General features: G+C 33.9%; 1 protein-coding gene across 1 annotated transcript; it reads right to left on the bottom strand.

Annotated features, from left to right (window-relative positions):
- Positions 1 to 230: 230 nt before the first annotated feature.
- LOC134844736 (sialin-like) lies at positions 231 to 15,742 on the bottom strand. The gene is made up of 5 exons (XM_063861550.1): positions 15,457 to 15,742; positions 7,537 to 7,935; positions 5,293 to 5,449; positions 3,743 to 3,875; positions 231 to 862 (listed from the first exon to the last, which is right to left on the bottom strand). Exons 1-5 carry the CDS (start codon positions 15,740 to 15,742, stop codon positions 317 to 319), a joined length of 1,521 nt encoding a protein of 506 aa, XP_063717620.1. The 3' UTR covers positions 231 to 316.
- Positions 15,743 to 20,184: the final 4,442 nt, after the last annotated feature.

The raw sequence follows: 20,184 nt of genomic DNA, 5'->3' as shown, positions 1-20,184 counted from the left end.
GCTGAGTAATGTTAACTCAAAGAAATTAATTTATTATTAGCCAATTTTTGATTTAATTACCAAATTATATTTTGTAAAAAAATGTTAAAAATCAAATTCAATTGTTTGAAAAATGCAATAAATCAGTTTGCATCAAACTATACAGATTATAATCAACAAGTTTTTAAATTCAAATTAGCAACAATTTAAACGGTCCATGAAGATAACAATCAAATCATAAAGTTAATAGATACTTTTCTCTCAATGTTTTTAATCAGTTCTATCCAAATGAAGATATGGAAGCTTTGAAAAAATTAAGTCAGAAGTGGACTGAATGTTAGCTCTTCTCCAATTTCAAAACTTGATACTCATTTTCAGTTTCAATTTCTGTCTCATAGCTCCATTTCTGCCTTTCTCCAGATCCGAAAAGCAGGTAAATAACTCCCCCAATTGAGCTTATCCCCCCTAACAAGTAGAAAACATTCTGCCATAATTCAGGACTGTGTACGTTATTTTGAGTGTAATAAGTTACAAAGTTCGGCAACATAATTCCAGGCAACACAGCGAACTGGTTGCAAACAGCGAACAAAATTCCAGCATAGTTCGGCGCAAGGTCTAGATGGTTGCAGTGATAGCCTGAAAATGTTGCCGCGAAGCACACCATTCCAAGCGTGAACAGAAGAATAGTTGTAGAAGTGTTGCAGCCCGAATGCGCGGCGAGAATGAAAAGAACAGCGGGAAGAAAAGAGCCCACTGATTGGTTGACTTTTCTGGCGACTCCTGTTGATACGATTCGTTTCTTACGTAACAGGTCGGTGAGGGACGAGAAAACTAAGATCATGGAACTACTGCAGAGCCATGGGAGACAGCTGAAGATGCCGTTCTGAAAACATTAAACACCCGGTCACAGACAATTTTGGTTCATATGCTCACATGACTCCTTTAGATCGTCTGCTCCCCATTAATACGGGCTACTTGACTTTCAGATGAATCAAAATTGCTCGTTTGAGGGCGAAGCCCTTTTTTACGACTGCACTTAAATTAATTTTAATTTCTATGGAGAAGTTGAAATTAAAATATTTGATGAAAAATTCAAAAAATGAAAAAACTTCAAAAGTTTGTTATGTGGTTTTCGGAAAATCAAAACCTACACGCTATGTTAAGTACAAAGTGATATATTTCGCATATAGTAAAGTATTAAACAGACAAAGGAGCATGCCTCAATCCAATTTATAGGGAATTCTAGGACGGATTAAATCTCCGCTTACGCGTTAATAACACGAAATATCCCGCATCCAAGTTTAGGCGTAAGTAATCGATTATAACGGATTATTATGTTGATTTTTTGACAATTATAATTATGATTAAAATTGAAAAATTGAAAATGATTATTATTACCGAAGTTAAGAAATCAAAAGATTTAGAATCGATTATAACTGTGATATAACCAAGAGATATAACTGATTATAATTCCTACGAAAAACTCTACATCAACTATACTCGAGAGAATCGATTAAAAAGACCTATTTTGCCTAACATTTTCACACTAAAAGGGCATTTCAATTATATCCTATGGATTCGTATTTTCTGACAATTACAAAATCTCTGAAAGTGAGATGTCTTGTCACACTGTGGTTCATCTGAACACAAAGTTTTACCAGGAAACAAAAGTTTCACAGAAATCCTTTCATATTAGTCGAAAGGTTCCAACTGATGGTGAAAAATAAATCTACCAAATAAATGATGAATCTAAAACAATGTGCCAATATTTTGGTAGTTAAAAAACTTAAAATGTGCATCATGAAGAAACTCTAATCGAGACGAAACGAAAAAATATATCTATGTTGAAAATTTGATTTTATTTGAAAACTGCTAAAACAATTTTCCCATTTTTCACATAAACCAACGTCTAGAATAAACATAAAAAGTAAGGAATTCAGATGAAAGGTCGACAAATAAAATGGATTATAATCGGTCATAATCGACTTATCGATTATAAATCTATCGGAAACTACATTGATTCATAATCAAATAAAATGTATTATAATTGATTATAATTTGATTTCAAAAAAGATTATAATCAATTTTTAAATAAATAATTTCGAATTTTTCTCAAACTTAGTAAGACTGGTACTAAAATCATAACATAACCAATTACTAACGCTTGAAACTGGATGCGATATGAGTTATTATTTTTCTGTTAATGACAAACCTCTAAAATATTGAAGTTTTGTCCAGTTCGGTTTAGCTGAACACAAAATTTTACGAAATTTTCGTAGAAATCCCTTCATTTGAAAAATTCATGAGGTAGGTAAAGTTAAAATTTTTCAAACAATTCATGAAGTTTAAAAAATGTGCCCATAATTTGGTGCTTGGAAAAAAAACTAAAAATACGCATCATGAAACAACTCTTAATCGAGAAAAAGTGAAAAAAAAAATGTGAAATGATTTGGAAACTGCTCAGTCAATTTTCCCATTTTCACAGAAACCAACGCCTATGAGAGGCATAAAATGTAAGCAAATAAGATGTAAGGTCGAAGACGAAAAGGGCAAACAAAAGGGATTTTAATTGATTATAATCAATTAAATTGAATTTTTTGTGCATAACAAAAAAATTAGAAACCGATAAAAATAACCAATTTTATTTGATTATATTCGACTATATTTCAGTCAAAAAATAGATGGATTAATAATCTAGTATAATTTATTAATCTGTATCATAAATGACAAAAATTTGTGTTCAAAAAGAGATTATAATCGTTTATTAATTGATTATAATATTATTTTTCTCATTTAGTAAGACTGGTGCTGAAATTAAAATATAATCGATTATTAACGCTTGAAAGTGGATGCGGGTCGGCTTGGCTTATTGTTCCGACTTTCGATACGAAAGTAACGGAATATTTGTGCTCGGGGTGGGTTTTTTTTTCTTCAGACAAATTTCGACTTTTTAACTAGCCATTTTTGACGGATTTTTTTACATCATTCGAAAGGTATTGTTGTCTTGAGCTCAAATTTGAAAATATTTTTCACCTGTGATCAGTTTTCGTAAAGTTACGGGGGTTTAAAGATTGCCATTTTGGCCAATTTGGGAGAATTAACGCGCGATATATTTCGCGCTATTAACGCGTAAGCGGAGAGTTAATCCGTCTTAGAAATGTTCCAAATTGGTTAAAAGAAGCTTATTTGCCATAATTGGTTTGTTACAAGGATCGAAATCTATCTTTTTGTACTTTGTATGGCGTGTGGGGGGATGATTTTCATAAAAAATTTCAAATTTTAGAAATTTTTTTTTTGATTTTGTTTTATTTTATTTGATTTTTTTAATGTTATTACTGCTCCATAAACCTTAAAAGGCAGTCGGAACATTCAGGATTTCGCCCTGATACGAGCAGTCTTGTAATTACGTTTTGAAACTTATCAAAGCCTGGCAAAAATATTGACTTTCCAAAAAACAAGAGAAATTGCGGGGGAAATAGTTGAGAGAGGAAGCTCTAGTTGCTGTTTTACGATCGCCTGCATTATTTTTTTCTTATTCAGTTTTCCTCGCTTCGTCTGATAGTGAAATGGAAATCAAAACTTAAGCTAATATTTCCAACTATATTTCAGACTACAGTCAAAACCTTGTATAATTACTGACTAAACAAATAATATGTTGCTTATGAATAGTTCAATGTGGAGTGGGAAAAAGCTGAAACCAAAATGAAGATTCAACTAAGTAAAAAATGTTTCTATTTTTTGCACCCTATGAAGGACAACTCACAGCAGACAAGTCGTAGTTGAGTACCCTGGATATGTAGGGCGAGAGCAGCAACATCACTCCAATGTTGATCCAGTTAGAGCAAGACTGGGCTACTATTAGGGCCAGAACAGGCCCATTGGTCAAAGCTCTTTTCCTGAATAAGAAAAAAAGCTTTAGATAAGTCAAAAATTCCTCTCAGAAAGTTAACCATAGATTCTTTAAAGTTGCTTGCATAGACAAAAACGTACTCATCAAAACAATTTACTGCTCATATATATTGGTCTTTTGTAAAATTTAAAAGGAGCCATCAGACCGTTGGAAAATAGTCAATGAATGTAGGTAAACGGAATGCAAATACTGACTTGTTTTTTGCAAAAACAACAATTTTTGAATCTCAATTTTGCTGAAATAATCCATATTAAACACAGAGGCGAAATTGCACTTCGCATACACAAGCAAAAACATGACCGATAACGCTACTGGGAAAAACTGAATGAGTATAACATAAATTCTTAAGTGACGCACGCCAATTATGACGCATTAGCAGTACCAGTCAATTTGAAAAAAAAACATTTACCAACTAACATGCCCCAATTTATAGAACGGACGCATTTTAACTAGTATACGAAAAAGTTCAATAAAAACATCCGATCCTGTCCAGAATGGAACCCTCTTATTTTGTTGCGGGTCTCCTTCCCAATCTCTACGCTACAGATACATGATACCTTGAAGTTAAAGTGCTATTTGTATGTAATATAATAGTATGTGTTTAAATCCATAGCATTGTCTGAACTTAATAGCAGGTTATTGATCTTATCCACTGAATGAACACTTTCAAACTGAACACTATATTTGCGACATAAGTTGGAAAAAAACTATCACACAAGCTTTCCTTGTGTAAAAAACTTGATCATTACGTAAAATTTTTATTTCGCTATTTTTATTTCATACTATCACACAAGCTTTGCTGGTGTAGAAAACTGGATCAGTACGTAAAACTTTTATTTCGCTGGGAAATCTGATAACACAATTCCACTTTCGAAATTAGATGACGATCACGTTTTTCGGGATTAACCGCACCATCCCCTCTAAACCTTTTAGGGGGAAGAAAATACAAGTTTGTTGAACCGTTTTAGTGAGCTTTACACTTTTGCTGTTGGATAGTGGAGTTTGCCTTCCTTTTAACAAAGGAAATGAACTGAACTTAGAAAGAGATCAAAAGTTAATTTCAACTTGAACAAATTGTTAATTTTTTCCTATAACAAACAAAAATATGACGACCTAAATTAGATTATGAACTACGTTAATCGAATCTTAATAACCAAGGGGTGAATGGTCAAGGGGCGAATATTTTTCTTAGGAGCTCAACAACCTCATGAACGCAGACGTCCACAGGTCTCTTTATGGCTTATATAAAACTTATTAATATTAGCTTTATAAAATTTACTGCATTTCAAAATCTCACAAAACCGTCCATAAATGATATCAAAAACCAAGATTTCTTCAAACACTTTTATACATTCAATTTCAAAATTTGACCTAGTGAGAAAATAATTATTTGGGCGGCTGACCATGGAAAGGGTGTGCGTGTGGTTGACTGGGCAGTGTTGTTGGTGATGTAAGTCATCTCGGCCTCCAAAATCCTCGGGTGGGACGAAGGGGTGTCGGATGCCACTCTCCACCACACACTAAGCCAGCCCAGGGAGATAAGACCATGGAGGTAGAAAACTAAACAAGATGAAAAATAAATTTTATTGCATAATTAAATTAAAATTCTGACGATACTGGTCAATTGATTTAGCGGTATTCAAACCGGAAAATGAAAGAAATTTTTTCATTAGATTCTTATGAATCTTAACAAAGAAACAAAGTTAGTCGGTTGCTCTGTGGTTACCACAAGTATTCCAACAAAATTCCAAAAATGGGAATAAAAAACTTAATATAAAATCGATTTCTTATTTTTTTAAAAATATTTTCTTAAATATAAATTTTCTTAAATATTCTTCAGTGAGGGCCGATTTAAAAACAAGCATAGCTGCTATATTGCTAAATTAATGTACACAGAGGCATAGCGGATGTTTTCATTACTTGTTATACAGCTCAAAATTAGCATGGCAAACCAGCCGACAGAAAGCGAGACGAAAGCCGTTAAGTAAAAAACAATATATGACCAAAAAAACTAATCTACCCCAAATGTTCCATGTGTCTGTCTAGAGTTGTCTTTAAAAAATTCATTTGAGAAAAACATGCATACCTAAAAAATTGAGGGTTAAATTGGCAATTTATTCCAAGTTGGAGTTGGCAAATTTACACAAAACAGGAAACCTTTCGAAAAAAAACTGGTATGTCAAATGCAGATAGTTCAAATATGTGTTGATTGGCAGAGGTAAAGATTCGCGACTTAACGGCACAAAATTTGTGGGCGCGGAAAAGAAACTGTTGAAGTGAATCCATACTTGGAATCAGTAGGCTCACAGCCGTTTAGAACAAAAAGGCGTAAAGAGGAAAAACAATCCACCTAGTGCGCCACATCATGGTGGCTTATGGAAGGGTCTGGTAAGGTCCTGCAAGGGTGCATTCTACTCGATACTTGGAACCCGCAAACTAGCGCCAGAAGTACTCGACGCACATTTCTGCTCGTTCGAGCAATCTTTAAATGAGCGACCACTGACTCCAGTAAACAGTGATCCGGATAGCTTAGAAGCTATTACGCCTTACCACTTCCTGCTTAGTCAGGCAAGTGCGAAATCCCTTTCCTTGAGATTTGAGGAAAAGTTCAACGATAGAAAACAGTTCGTGAGCCGGCATATTCAATTGCAATATGGTCACGATGGCTAAGCGAGTATGTACCAGGTCTCAATAAGCGAGCCGAGCGGCACTCCTCTCCAGAACGGGGACTCAAGACAGGCGATTTAGTGTGGTTAATAGAGTTCACCAGTCACCGAGGTTATTATCTTTTAGCTCGCTTTAGAACACTCAACTTCGGAAAAGACGGAGTTGCCCGATATCTGCCGTACTAAAAACTTTGAATGGCGATGTTACCCATCCGGTAGTAAAACTCGCGCCCGGTCTCGCTTCCTTGGGAGCGGAGGATGTTGCCACGCAAATAACCTTCCATAAACCAGAATATAAAAGCAAGTAAATTGAACAAGATAAGGACCAGTTGGCCGAGCAGTCTGGAACAAAGCCTACGGTTCGGCGAAGGTTCGAGCCCCCCCCCAAAAAAAAAAAACAATTTTTTTTACCCGAACCAAAACGTATTATTATCAGTTTTAGCTATAAAAAGATATTTTTTCGTTTATAACGACAAATTCTGCAATTTATGCAGTTTCCAGAATTAATTCAATTTTGGTTATATCTTTGTTGTTTTAGTATAAATATTTTAGAGTTTTGAGCTGAGCGCGGTCACGACTGAAAAACGGAACAATTTTAAACTTTGCTTCTCGATACTGAGACACCATTTTTTTTGCTTTTTTGGAGTCCAAATCAGGAACATTAGAACTTTTTATATGATACCACAGATCGCCAACGAGTTTCATTTAAGGTCCATAAAACTGGACGGAAATAACTAGAGCGAATCCATAGTTCCTTCCTTTTACTTCTCGAAAAGTGTTAAGCTTTTTCTGTTTTCAGCGGGTTAAATATTTACTTAACAAGATAAGAATCTGGTTTTTGACATCTTTAGCCAAAAACATTGACGAGTCATCTCGTTTCTCAGATTCATTAAAAATTATGATGACATTTCTGGGGCCACAAAAAGTAGATTTTAAATTTATTCTGCTGAACATTTGCAATAATGGGATGTGGTGACTCACTTAACGGCCATCCATGCATGAAGTCTAAGGAGCACAAATAGCCCGCAATTATAGGAGAGAAAATATTCCCGATGTCAGCGGCACCACCAACCAAGGCCGAGTAGAAACTCCTCTCGAACTCGGGCACCCAAACGCCCATCAGATGATTCATCGAAGTGAACACTAAGCCCTGTAAAATTCCCATGAGGAATCGAAGTGCACATAATTCGTACACCCCAATAAACGCAAAAGTCGGAGTTAAGAAGGTACAAATTCCAGTTCCCACAACGCCAATTGCAAAAGATAGTTTGCCTCCAAATTTGCTAGCTATGATTCCGGATGGGAATTGTGTGAGGCCAGAGCCGTAGAAGAAAGACGACAGAACGTATCCTTGTTCTTTAACTGTCCAGTTAAATGTACCTAAAACACAAATTTGCAAAAAAAAATATTGAAATTTTCGCAAAACTTCCAATGTCATGATTTTTCAGACTGTCATGATAATTACGTCTTAAAAGAGTTTAACTCATGCTAATAGAAATTCACTGGATAAAATGCATGCTGCTTCAATAAGTACGCAAAACAATTTGGCACATAAAAGTCAGAGAATGATATGTCTTGATTACAATAGTTTAAACGTTGAATGGTAATATAACACATGCATTGCCCGCTTGTATAATCGATCGATCGAGGAAATATCAACGGTCAAAAAAGATAAACGAATTTACATTTTTGAGTATACTATGATTTTCATTTCGAAGAAAAAAGAACTTGAGTTGTTGTTCGTCGTAGGACGTCAGCAGGCTGGCCACTATTTTCTCAAAAATATATAGACCTCAAGTGACTATGACAATTTTCGAAGTTTTTTGTCGACCTTTTTTTTTAGGTCGACCAAATTAATTTTTCAAGCTCTGCCAAAGCACTGAAAAGTCCCTGCCCTGTTTTGGCCAAAATTTCTGCGCCGCAGGCATAATTTTGAAAAAAACTGCGTTTTTTCGGCCCGTGCTTTTTAAAAATTTTAACCACCAAAAACGGTTTCACCAAAAACGGATGTCTCAAAACTGTTTTTTAAAAATTTTAAAAAACAGAAGCTTTGTTGTAAATAGTGACTTTTACATGGTCTCTAGAAAATATAGACTTCCAAAAAATTATAGACCAAATAATGACTTTTATAGACCAGTCTATAAATATAGACCAAGTGGCCAGCCTGGACACACTTAGTCGACAGGAAGGAACTATGGATTAGCTAGTTTTATTTCATCAATTTTCGGTAAGTTGATGGAAATTCACAGTGGTTCAGAGTTGATATCATATTAAAGACTTAGTGGTCGTGATTCGGATTCCAAATTGAATCAAAAAAATTCTCAGTGTCGAAAATATTTGGTAGAACATTTTCCTATTTTCAAAATGTCATGAAATTTACAATTTACTTGATGAGCTCTTAGCTCAATTGAAACCTCATTTTAATGAGCTATTAACTTAGTTTTATGCTAAGTACACATTAATTTTGCTGTTACCTTGCCTCTTTAATCTGAGTTCTTTAATAACGCCCTTTACTGAAAACCGAAAAAAATGGTAAAAACTTTTTGCAAATTTTTGATTCAGCATAGCGCAAATCATTCTGATATTGAAAATTAATCTAAGCAAACTTTAACTAACAAAAATCAACCCATATTTTGCGCATGGTGAGATAAGGTCACACAAAAAAGGCAAAAATGATTAAAGTTTGGTTATTTAGAAGTTTGATGTTACTCGTATCAAGTTTGTACAATTAAAAGTATATACAGCAAATTTCAAAGAATCAATTTCAGAGAGCTGTTAATCCACCATTAGACAATTTTTCCCAGCAATATTGAAAACTTATTTTTGTTCGGATACAAATGCAAAAAAAACATTTATGCTAGTATGAAAAATTAAAAAGTCAAAAGTTTGATCCGACAACCTAACGAAGTGGGAAGTAACTTTGAGATAACTTATGTCGACTTTCTCAAAAAAACTTCATAGGGATTAAGGACGCTGTCTTATTACACTCCATTCAAACGTGATTCGGATTTTAAAAACAGAAACGTGGTTTCCGTTTTGAGAAAAAATGGTAAAAAAATTTCCGTTTTTCAGGCTATTGGAACTCACAATTTGTTTCTCCTGCAGTTCATATATTAGTTTAGCTAGTAAATTGTCTCAATAAACTAACTAGATTTCTTTTTACTGGAAAAAGAACAACAGTAGAAAAATGAAAATATATATTTTTTGGGTTCTCTTTTCCAATCATTGTGGTCGGACAGCAGCAGGCTATCCGGAAAAATATTTCAATTTACTATCACTTCAAAAATTAGGAGCAAGATTTAACATAACAAGAGCAGCCAGTTGCTATGCAAGCATTCATAATATTCCGATGACGTTGTTTTTTGGAAGGAAAATGAAAAAAAAAAGAAAAACCCATCTTTTCCAAAAACTCATTTTACTTACAAGAAAAATGAGGGTTTAATCTCAAACTTTTTCCGAGTGAAATTTTTTGAAAAAATTTTAGAATTTTTTTTTGTTCTGTGAGTTTTTTTAAACACTTGGATGTGAAATCACGACTGAAACATGCTACTCTTGAATTTGCTATGAAATATGAATGAAAAGCCCACTCTAGGCTATACTTCGCTTTCATCTTTTGGCTGTAGCAGCTGATACTTCAAAAACACTCAAAATGTCTAAAATTTTAAGATAGCGAAAAAGAAAAAAAAGAGAAAAAAACATTGCCGGTCGGCCAAATTTTTTATATCTTTATCTCGAATGAAATTGAGAAAAAACGTATAAAAAGGATCATTGTCAGCAATTAATTTGCAGAAGCAAAGAAAATGAATCGATAAGTAATCCGACAAAATGAATCGATAAGTAACCCGACAAAAAATGGTTAGACGCCCGTTGAGTCCAAAAAAACTGAAAAAATAATTTGATAGAAAACGTGATTCAAATTCGAATCTTCCAACCTAAGAGTCATTTTTGGTAACTAGTTAATTATGAAGTCAAGATTTCCGCAAAGTTTTCTTTGAACCAAGCAGTAAAATGCTTTAAAAAGTCGATTTGAAGTTGCCGAATAGCAGATAAAAAGCATGAAAAAATTGTTTTAAAAAAAGAACACAAGAATAGAATAAGTGTCAACTTGCCTTGAGAATATGGACCGATCTTATACCTCTTAGACATTTTCGATAGTCATAGTAAAATACGCAAAATGCAAAAAAATTTTGTAGAAAAATAAGTCGAAAATTCAGAAAAAAATATAAAAAAATGAAAATTTATTCATTTTTTTAAGCAGTTTTTTGAACTTTTGAAGTTTTTGATTCCAAAAGGGCGCTAAAATCCTCAAATAACTAACTTTACTCGAGTGAAACTAAATTTTCACCGTTTAAATTAAGCTGTAAAAAATTTCAAAATCCAAAATTTCAAACCGGTTTTTCTCGACACTGGTAAGACTTTTTCGAAATTTTCAAAGTCGTTCAAATCATGACTGAAAAGGCTTTAATAGAATATATCACTCAACTCTCCACGATGAATATTTATGTTGGTTGATTTTGCGTGGAAAACAAAAAACTAAAAATCTAAAACACACCCGTATACAAAGTTCCTCCCCATTTTTTCATTGGTATTCATAGTAAATCCCTCGAAGTCGTAATTTCAAGTATTTCCAAAACATCACTTGAAACTAGTCGGAATTTTTTTCCGTTATAGTCTAAAATCCTGCAAGTAAAGCTAGTGAGTAACGTTAGATAGATATTAATCAGCTACTTAAGCCGCGGAAAAATTAGTTTTACTTCAAGAAGTTAATGCTATCAAAATTTAATTTAGCGCCTCTTAGTCAAAACAATCTTTAAAAACTGCTCTTTTAAAATCGTGCCGGAAATAAGATTAAGCTTTTATTTCGACCGATTGTATGTTTTTGATTTTTTCTTTTGTGTTGAGCGAACAAAGCTAGCGAGCAGGATAATTTGCTTATTTCGAGCCAATTAATAAAGCATTTTGAGCCTAATTTTAGTTTCACTCGTGTAAAATTAGTTTGAATTGCGAACACAAAAAATTTTACCAAAAAAAATAAAAAAATTATTAATTTTTTTTGATTTTTTTTTGTTTTTCCAATCATTTTTCTAATAAACTTTGGTGTCCAATATGCTTATTTTTACTTTTCGAGTCGAATATGCCTCAGCTCTAACCTTTCCTTGAGATCCTTTTATCGCACCACGCAGAAAAAAACAACACTGTTTTGAAAATGCTTTTTCGTTGTATTTTTTAGAGATTATGGTGGGAGCATTCTGTGCTACTTGCACAGTAACCAGCTATACTTATGTTTCTTTGTGATTAGTTTTTGAAAAAAAGTAGTGTTTTCGTGAATAATTGACTCTAGCATTCCTTTTTTCAACTTTTATTTATTCGGATACACTACGCACAAAAAGCAAGTATTTGGAGAAAAAAGGACAATTGGATCCCAGTTGTTCCGACCATTGAAAATGGGGAGTAATTTTGTATTCGTACGAAGTCTTTTGTTTCCTTTCATTTTGCACACAAAAACAGGTATCAAAACTAATAATCGGAATGGGTTGGGTGATATTTCATATTAAAGCCCTTTCAACTTCGAGCGAATAAGGTGAGCGAGCAGGCTTTTTTGTTTTTCGCCTAAACGCATTTACCCTAAATAATCATCGTAAATGGTTGAGTGAAGTATCATATCATTAATTGTTTATGCAGGATAAAAATGTTTATTCAATTGAATCATTTAACTCAGAATTCGCGGGTAAAAGTTTGAGAAAACAAAATAACTTTCCATAAAACGATCAAAATCTGAAAAATTTATTTCAAACTGTTATTTCAAATGAATCTTTAATCGTAAAATTGGCAGATTAGTTTCAGAGAACAGGCAAGAAAATTTCAAAAGTTTAAATTTTGCCTTTTCCGAAAACCTAATTTTTTCTAATGAAAGTAAGGCGTCGCCAATTATTTTTTGATTGATTCTTTAATTCCAGGTTTGTGAAGGTTCCTTTTTGGCGAAAAAGTTTGAAACAATGAACAAAATTTCAAAAAAAAGCTTTTTTGAGACCATATATTTTTCTATTCAAATAAGGTCGTAGCCGATTATACACAAAAAATCCCTAGTACCTGTACTTTCCACTGAAATTTATATCTCAGATTTAGAGTTTTTGTCTCCGAAAAAAAACACAAAAACTTAAGAAAATGATACAAACATTATCCCGTTGAACCTTTCGAAAGAAGTTGAAAGGGGAAGTTATATTAAAGACTAGGGAAACAGGCAGACACACAATGCGGGAGCCGTTCTTTTAGTTGATACCAGTTTTTGAAAATCTGTTAATTAGTTGCTGAGAAAAACCAAAATTTTAGCTAAGTGAAAGAAAAACTTTCCAAAAACGTCTAAAAAAATTAAGTAAAAAATTCTAATATAATTTTATAATACAGTCAAATCTCGATTTAGCGGACTGCCGATTTAACGTAAACCTCGGTTTTACGTAATTCTTTTTCCGGTCCCAAACTTTTCCCATAGTAAAACCTTCATTTTACGTAGTTTTGATTTAACGTATAACCTTGGTATTACGTAACTGCTGCATCGGACCAAAACTAATGTTTGCAATGAAAATAAACCTTTATTTAACGTCACTCTTCAGCAAGCGAACCTTTCGCTGAACCAGAAAATGACAAAGAAAATGATGTTTTTTGGTGGAATCTGGAAATGAAGCACCGGCGACTCAGGAGTTTACTGTTTCCGGGCTCCAAACAGTTCATCAAAGCATCGAAGTTTTGCGATTATTTTGATACTTATGTATGCACCACCCATGAATGATGAACAAAATTCATTTAAAACGCCTTTTTTTCAAACCTTTAATTAACGTAGACCTAGATTTTACGTATTATTTTTGACCGCCCAAACAGGTACGTTAAATCGAGATTTGACTGTACCTCAATTTGTCAAATAGTATTTTTTTGCCCTCCGCAATATAAGCTGACAAAGCCGATAAAACTTAGGCTTAAACGGTTCTATCCAGAAAGAAAAAATGAAAAAAATTCATCAAAATCAGATTTGGTAACAGGACAAATGACAGAACTTTCGATTATAATTTAAAAAATTTAGAACGAAAAACCTATGCTTTACGGAGTACAAAGCATAAAAAACAGTTCAAGAGAAAAACAGTACAAGCAAGAAAAAAGTAAAGTAGTTTTTTTAAGAATATGGTCGGAACATTCTGTGCTACCATCACAGAAACTGACTATCCTTTTTTTAGGCGAACCTGTTTATCTCTGCTTTTTTCCCTCCTTTCAGGATCAGTTACTGTTGATAAAAATAGGACCTTTTTCTTAATCGAAATCAGCTCTAGAGTTCCAAAAATGCAATAAGAAAAATTAAAAATAAATCTCGGACTCGCACCTACGACCTGCTGCGACCTAGAAATTATGAGTCTCACACATTATCCACTCAGTCATAGACGCTTAGTCCATCAAAAACACAAGCCACAAATAAAACCGAGAACAGATGCATAAAATTTCCAATGCTCCAGATCGTGATAACAAAAAGGCACACAAGTGAACACTTTTAATAAGCAATTACATCTGCGAGTTAGGCTAGAAAAAAAGATGGTTCTTACTAAAACATTAGCTGCTCGATGGCATAATTAAACACAGAGTCGAAGTTGCACTTCGCATACGCAAGCAAAAATATGACCGACAACGCTACTGAGAAAAACTGATTGAGTAAAATTTTGAATCTACAAAATTTCTTTAGTGACGCACGCCAATTATGGGTCTACATAATTGCTAAGTGAAGCAAGCCAATTATGTCGATACAGAACCATAACTAACACCTTGCAGCTAAAGTGGTATTTTTAATACAACAGTGTGTGTTAATATTCTTAGCATTTGCTGTACTTAATCGCTGGTTATTGATCTTATGCATACACTGCAATAAAAGAGCACTTTAAAAAATAGCACTAACATTTGCGACTTAGTTGGAAAAAAAGAAAGTTCGTAATAACACACAAGCTTTGCTAGTGTAAAGAGTACAAAAATTTTACACAGATGCGAAGTTGCACTTCGCATACAAGCAAAATATGACCGATAATGCTACTGGGAAAAGCTGAATGAGAATAACTTCCAGACTGCAAAATTTCTTAAGTGACGCACGCCAATTATGAGTCTAGATAGTTGCTATATGACGCATGCCAATTATGACGCGTTAGCAGTAACAGTCAATTTGAAAAAAAAAAAGAAATCTACCAACTAACATGCCTCAATTTATACAGCGGACGTATTTTACTAGTATACGAAAAATTTCATTAAAAACATCCGATCCTGCCCAGGTTTGAAACCTCTTATTTTGTTGCTGGTCTCCTTCCCTACCTCTACGCTACAGATCTATGATACCTTGAAGCTAAAGCGCAATTTGTAATATAATAGTTTATGTTAATATCCTTAGCATCGGCTGTACCTAATAGCTGGATCAAAATGAACACTTTCAAAATGAACTTTTTGTCACAACAATAGCCTCGCAGCAATATTTGCGACTTAGGTTGGAAAAAAAAGAAAGTTCATAGTATAACACAAGCTATGCTTGTGTTATCAACTATAACTGCTATCCGAACTTGCTTTACTCTTTTTTAAAGCGACCGATTATTTTTTAATACTTAGGGGTTACTCAACTAACTATTAGAATTACAAAGCATGTTTTGAAAAGGAGTCAAAATTCTTTTGGGTTTAAAGGTGGCGTAGATATATCCAGGATATATATTAGGTAAGCTGATGTAACAAAAATGATTCCAAACTAGAAGGCGTTAACTAACCTGCAGAAGCGTTGGATCCAATGGCCGATTAAACTGCTGTTTAACATTTTTATTCAGAACATGTGCTTAGTCTCAAGTGATTTTGATTCGTCTTCAGGCCTTGACATTTATCTTGGTCACTTACCTTTCTCCAAGTGACCAGGAATCAGTTCTGCTGTCGAATTGTGATGCAAGGGGCAATTTTCATTAACAGCGTTAGTTTCTGGTATCTGAACTACCATGGCATTAATAGCCACGCTCAGAATAATACGGGATGAATAAGCAAGGAAATATCCAACCATTCCCGCGTATGCAATGCAATTTCGGGTGGAAAAGAATGAATTATAACTTAGTTCCAAAGATTGCCCTATGTCGCCAGAACTCTCGCCTAGTAAGGTATCCGTTTCACACTTCGACGATGCTTTCGACATCGCTCGATACCTAGCTAAGGAAGTTTCGGTTGTGAAATGACTGAACAAAACTCACAAAAATTTATCAAACTATCTCATGTCAGATTGCTAATTTAAATACAATTACACTTTTTGGCAATCAAGCGTATAATATACCTTAAACTTCTATAAATATCATCCCAATAAGCCCGAAAACAAAGATGAAAGCTTGAAGATCAGTTGTTTATTGCCCTTGGTTGGGCTAATATGCTCATATTCAATAATTACACTGAATAATTATTGCATAACATTCGAGGGTCGAGGTAAAGGATATCCGGCTCGGAAAGTTTTTTTAAGATAGTGAGTCCACCAACTTGTTTAGAAAGTTCACTAACTTGTTCGAAAATCCTTCAAACTTTTTTAAAAACTGTCAAAGTGATCAAATATTTTCAATGGTGTTCATAAGTTTTCTCTCAACCTCATTCACCGCAATAAAACAGAAAAGAAGCTAAATTAGTTTAGATATATCATTTTAAAAGTACTGCATAATAAACAATGATTATTTAAATAAGTTTTGCGATCTACAGAAAGTTACAATTTTAAAAGAATCCAGAAAAGCGAATCGAGTTCAATTGACTTTTCGGATGATTTGCAACAGTCCGATGACAGAAGATACAATTCCAGACAATGCGCCTATTTCACTTTTCAGGTATCCCAAATTACTCAACGGACAGGTAAGGTCCAAAATATCCTTGCAAAGGTTCAATCTTGATTCTGATATTTGAGAAGAACCTTTTGAAGAACAGGGCGTATTTAGGTCAAATTTTCGAAATGTGGCCCCAGTTGCTGCATTTACGTCATTGGAGCGTCGCGACGCTATCTGAGCAAAAACATGCAGTGGTTTCATTGTCCCACATAACAGCTTAAAGTGACGCATATTCTTGGCCAGGCTCAGGAATATTGCAAAAAACCATAACCTATTGACCCATAGTGAAAGCCCATCGGAAATATGGGCGACTTTAATCTTCTGGAATAAATTTAAATGGTCGGCTGATAGGTGAACAAATTTTGCAGAGTGTGAAATTACAGACCAAACTCTCAGACTGTCATCGGCAATAGCAAGTGCATCTAATGCGCACATAAGGGACTCAAAATTATTTCCGAATGAGAAAACATTTCTTGAGACAGAAATTGCGCTTTCTAAGTTAGCTAGACGTTGCAGGAATTTCTCCAAGACGGATGCCAAGCTGTGTTTTGAGAGTAGTTTCGAGGCGAGCCGTATTGTGTATTGGAGGAGTCTAAGGGCTTTGTCCTTGCCACTGTTTGAGTGCTGAATTGCGTTGACGTATCTAATCAACACACCTGCGCTTACTGACTCAATCATACTGCTTTACAAGGACACGCAATGGTTATTCTTCGCTTCCAAAAAATTTACATGGAGAAATCCATTTCCAATCTGAAAGTTTTAGATGATACTTTTCGAAAGTTCGTGAATTTAATGCGCGCATACATTAGACCACTCGATCCAGTCATATCTTTACGCAGGTTTTTTTTAGTTTGATACACACGGCCTTGAAATGTCAATGAACTATAAAAAATCTAGATTTTTTAGTTACTCACGGCCTTGAAATGTCAATGAACTATAAAAAATCGAGATTTAGAGTTTCACTGAAATTTTTAAGTTTCAAAGAAAAAAATTATCACCTGATAGCTTTGTAAATTTCCAAAATTGAATGATAGTTTCTTATAAGAAAAATAGCATAGCAGCTATTCGAAAGAAAAAAGACGAAAACGCCGATGAGTCAACAATTTCCGACAGAGACAGTTTTTAAGCGAAAAAAAAAACAAAAACAGCTAAAGATACAAAGACAAAGCAAATAAAATTAAAAATTGCAGGAATATTTCAAAATACTGAAAGCAACTACAATGAAAGTTTCGTACGAAAATCAATTATACGCTGAGGCAACTAAGCCGACAAATTATAGGCCGACATTAGTTGGGAAAGGAGTATTTCAAGTTTGAGAAAAAAAACAGTACCTGGTCAGATTTGAACCCACGACTTTTGCCGTCCGAGGCTTACTCTTCACCTCCAGGCTAAGTGAAGTACACGCATAGAAGTTTGAATTCATTTTAAACCCAGATGATACAAGTGATTCTGTTAAACATGTTAACCAGAAAAAAAAGGTCACGACTGAAATTAAAAATGAGGACAGCATTAGAAACAAAACTGCTAGTTATAAATTGATAATAAAAACAGGCGAAGCTGAACTTCGCACCACTTGCGGTACAAAACAAGATTTTTTTCAGAAATTTTTTTTCTAAATCGAGGTCGGAAAAAAATATATTAAAATGAATAAGACTAGTTTTGAAACAAAATCATGCCTAGATAATAGAATGTGCAATAAGCATCGGAAGATAATGTTCCCCGCGGTAATAAAGATAAAAATACTTTGACAGAAACCTTACAAGCTATAAAAAAAAATTTCTGACTTCTGAAAAGTAAATAAAACCACCTCACCTCAAAACACTTTATTTGCTCGTCAAATGAAACAATATGAGGCCACTAAGCCGATATAATATAGGCAGAATCCTATTGAGCCTAGAAAATTTAAATATAAAAAGCCGAATAAATTTTAAAGACTATTTCTTATTTCTGATTAACTACCTTTTTGACAATTTGATGTGGAGCTTTAGGTTTTTTTTAATACTCTGCACAAAAAATTTACCTTAGACTTACAAACAACCAGAATCCAAATGAAAATTTAACGTACTCACTGGTAGAATCTGGTCCGAAATTTCCACATTTTTGTTATCTGAACCAGGTTACCAATGGCTTCAAAATTATTTTTTTTGGACACTATCTTCAATCAAACAGTTCAGTTATGGTCAAACTTGTTGCTCTCACACATATTTTGAAGTCCTTTTGTAGGGAAATTCAAACAATCTTACAAATTGTTTGGTTGTGTTACTTTCTTTCTCCAGTATATTTTGAAATTTTTCCTGAAAAACAAGCAAACATTGTAGCATTGAAAATTTACAGCTATTTTGTTTGGCTTGTCCCCAAGACAGCACATTTGCAATTTTTTTAGTCAACGTGGTGCAATGGGATGCTGAGACAAAAAAAAATTCTCAGAGAAGTATTTGATCAACCAAAACTAACTCGAAGCAAGAATAGCTAGTTGCTGTAGAAGTAGCACAGAAGTTCCGACATAAATTTAAAAATTTTCGTTCCCGACGCGATGAGAGAAAAAGATGTGAACAAATTTTGAGCATAGATAGAACCGTCGAAAAAAGAACGACACGAGTTGTAGTCGAAAAATATAACGAAAAAAACAATACTTTCTAAAACAATACTTTGCAAGAATTTTGAGAAACAAAAAAAATTCCGAGAAAAAACCAGAAGTTTTGCAGAATCAAAAAAACTTAATTTTAAAAGAAACTAAAATCCACACCACGAAAAATCACATTCGAGCGTGAACAAATTTTACCATGTTTTCCTGAAAATAAAATGAAAGAAATCACCACAACTTGAATAACTGACTTCTATTAGTTCATAATCACCTAAAAACATCAAAAATAAAGTGCCGATGTCACTTTTAACACGGTAACCGACTTAATCTACTTGAGAATGAAACCATGTTATGGCGACTGCTTCGTTTCTTATAGAATTGGTAGTCAAAGCCTAAATGGTAAATGGATCCACGCGTTTAATTTCAATCCGAAAATTAAAATGATTATACTTAACAAATGCAACTAACAGAAACTCAATGGGCCGCTTTATACAGGCAAAACTAATCCGATTTAAGAAACCCGAAACAAAAGCCAATTCTTCCTATTAAATCTTCAAAGAAAAATAAATATATCTTTTTTAAAACAAAAAGTCAAGCACATCTGCTTTTTATCCTTATCACTTCCACAACTAGAAAATTCCTAGCATTTGGATTGAAATATGGGATAAAAGGATTTATACTTCTTTTGAACTTCTGATTACTTTCTATTTTTTCCGCCTAAATCGATTTTCTTTTTTTTGGGGGGGGGGGGGGGTGTGTTGTAAATTCATCCTACAGTTTGCTTTTTTGTTACAACTGGAGCGTTATTTGCTCTCCTTTCAGCAAATGAATTTGAATTGAACGAAACAAAAAATTTATAGTTGAACCGCAAAAGACTAAGTTTTCACGTGAACATTTTTTAGACACTCCTTGAAAAAAAAACAAGACTGCTCGTATATCAGGGCGAAGACCTGAGTGTTCCGAGTGCACTTTAAGGCCAATTTAAAAGTTTTTTGGTTAACATAATAAAAACAATTATTTATTCATTTTTTTCTTCTATTTATCCCCGCAAACTCTAATGCTAACTACGAAGGGATGTATTTAGCGTCTTGTATCTTAATAATAAGACCAAATATTTTGCCTCAATTCAATTGGGACGCATCAATACGCTGCTTAAGCGTGTAATAAGAATACAATAACTCGCACGTTAATTAT

Source organism: Symsagittifera roscoffensis, chromosome 4 (genome assembly GCF_963678635.1).
Source record: "Symsagittifera roscoffensis chromosome 4, txSymRosc1.1, whole genome shotgun sequence".
NCBI classification, from domain to species: Eukaryota; Metazoa; Xenacoelomorpha; order Acoela; family Convolutidae; genus Symsagittifera; species Symsagittifera roscoffensis.
Note: the sequence above shows the minus strand (reverse complement) of the source record. Positions and strands in the feature narration are given on the sequence as shown.

Coding starts and splice junctions, on each gene's coding strand:
- LOC134844736 (XM_063861550.1), bottom strand. CDS start 15,742: ATGTCGAAAGCATCGTCGAAGTGTGAAACGGATACCTTACTAGGCGAG. Junction 7,936..15,456: donor TCCTGGTCACTTGGAGAAAG/GTAAGTGACCAA, acceptor TTTGTGTTTTAG/GTACATTTAACTGGACAGTT. Junction 3,876..5,292: donor ACACGCACACCCTTTCCATG/GTCAGCCGCCCA, acceptor TTTCTTATTCAG/GAAAAGAGCTTTGACCAATG.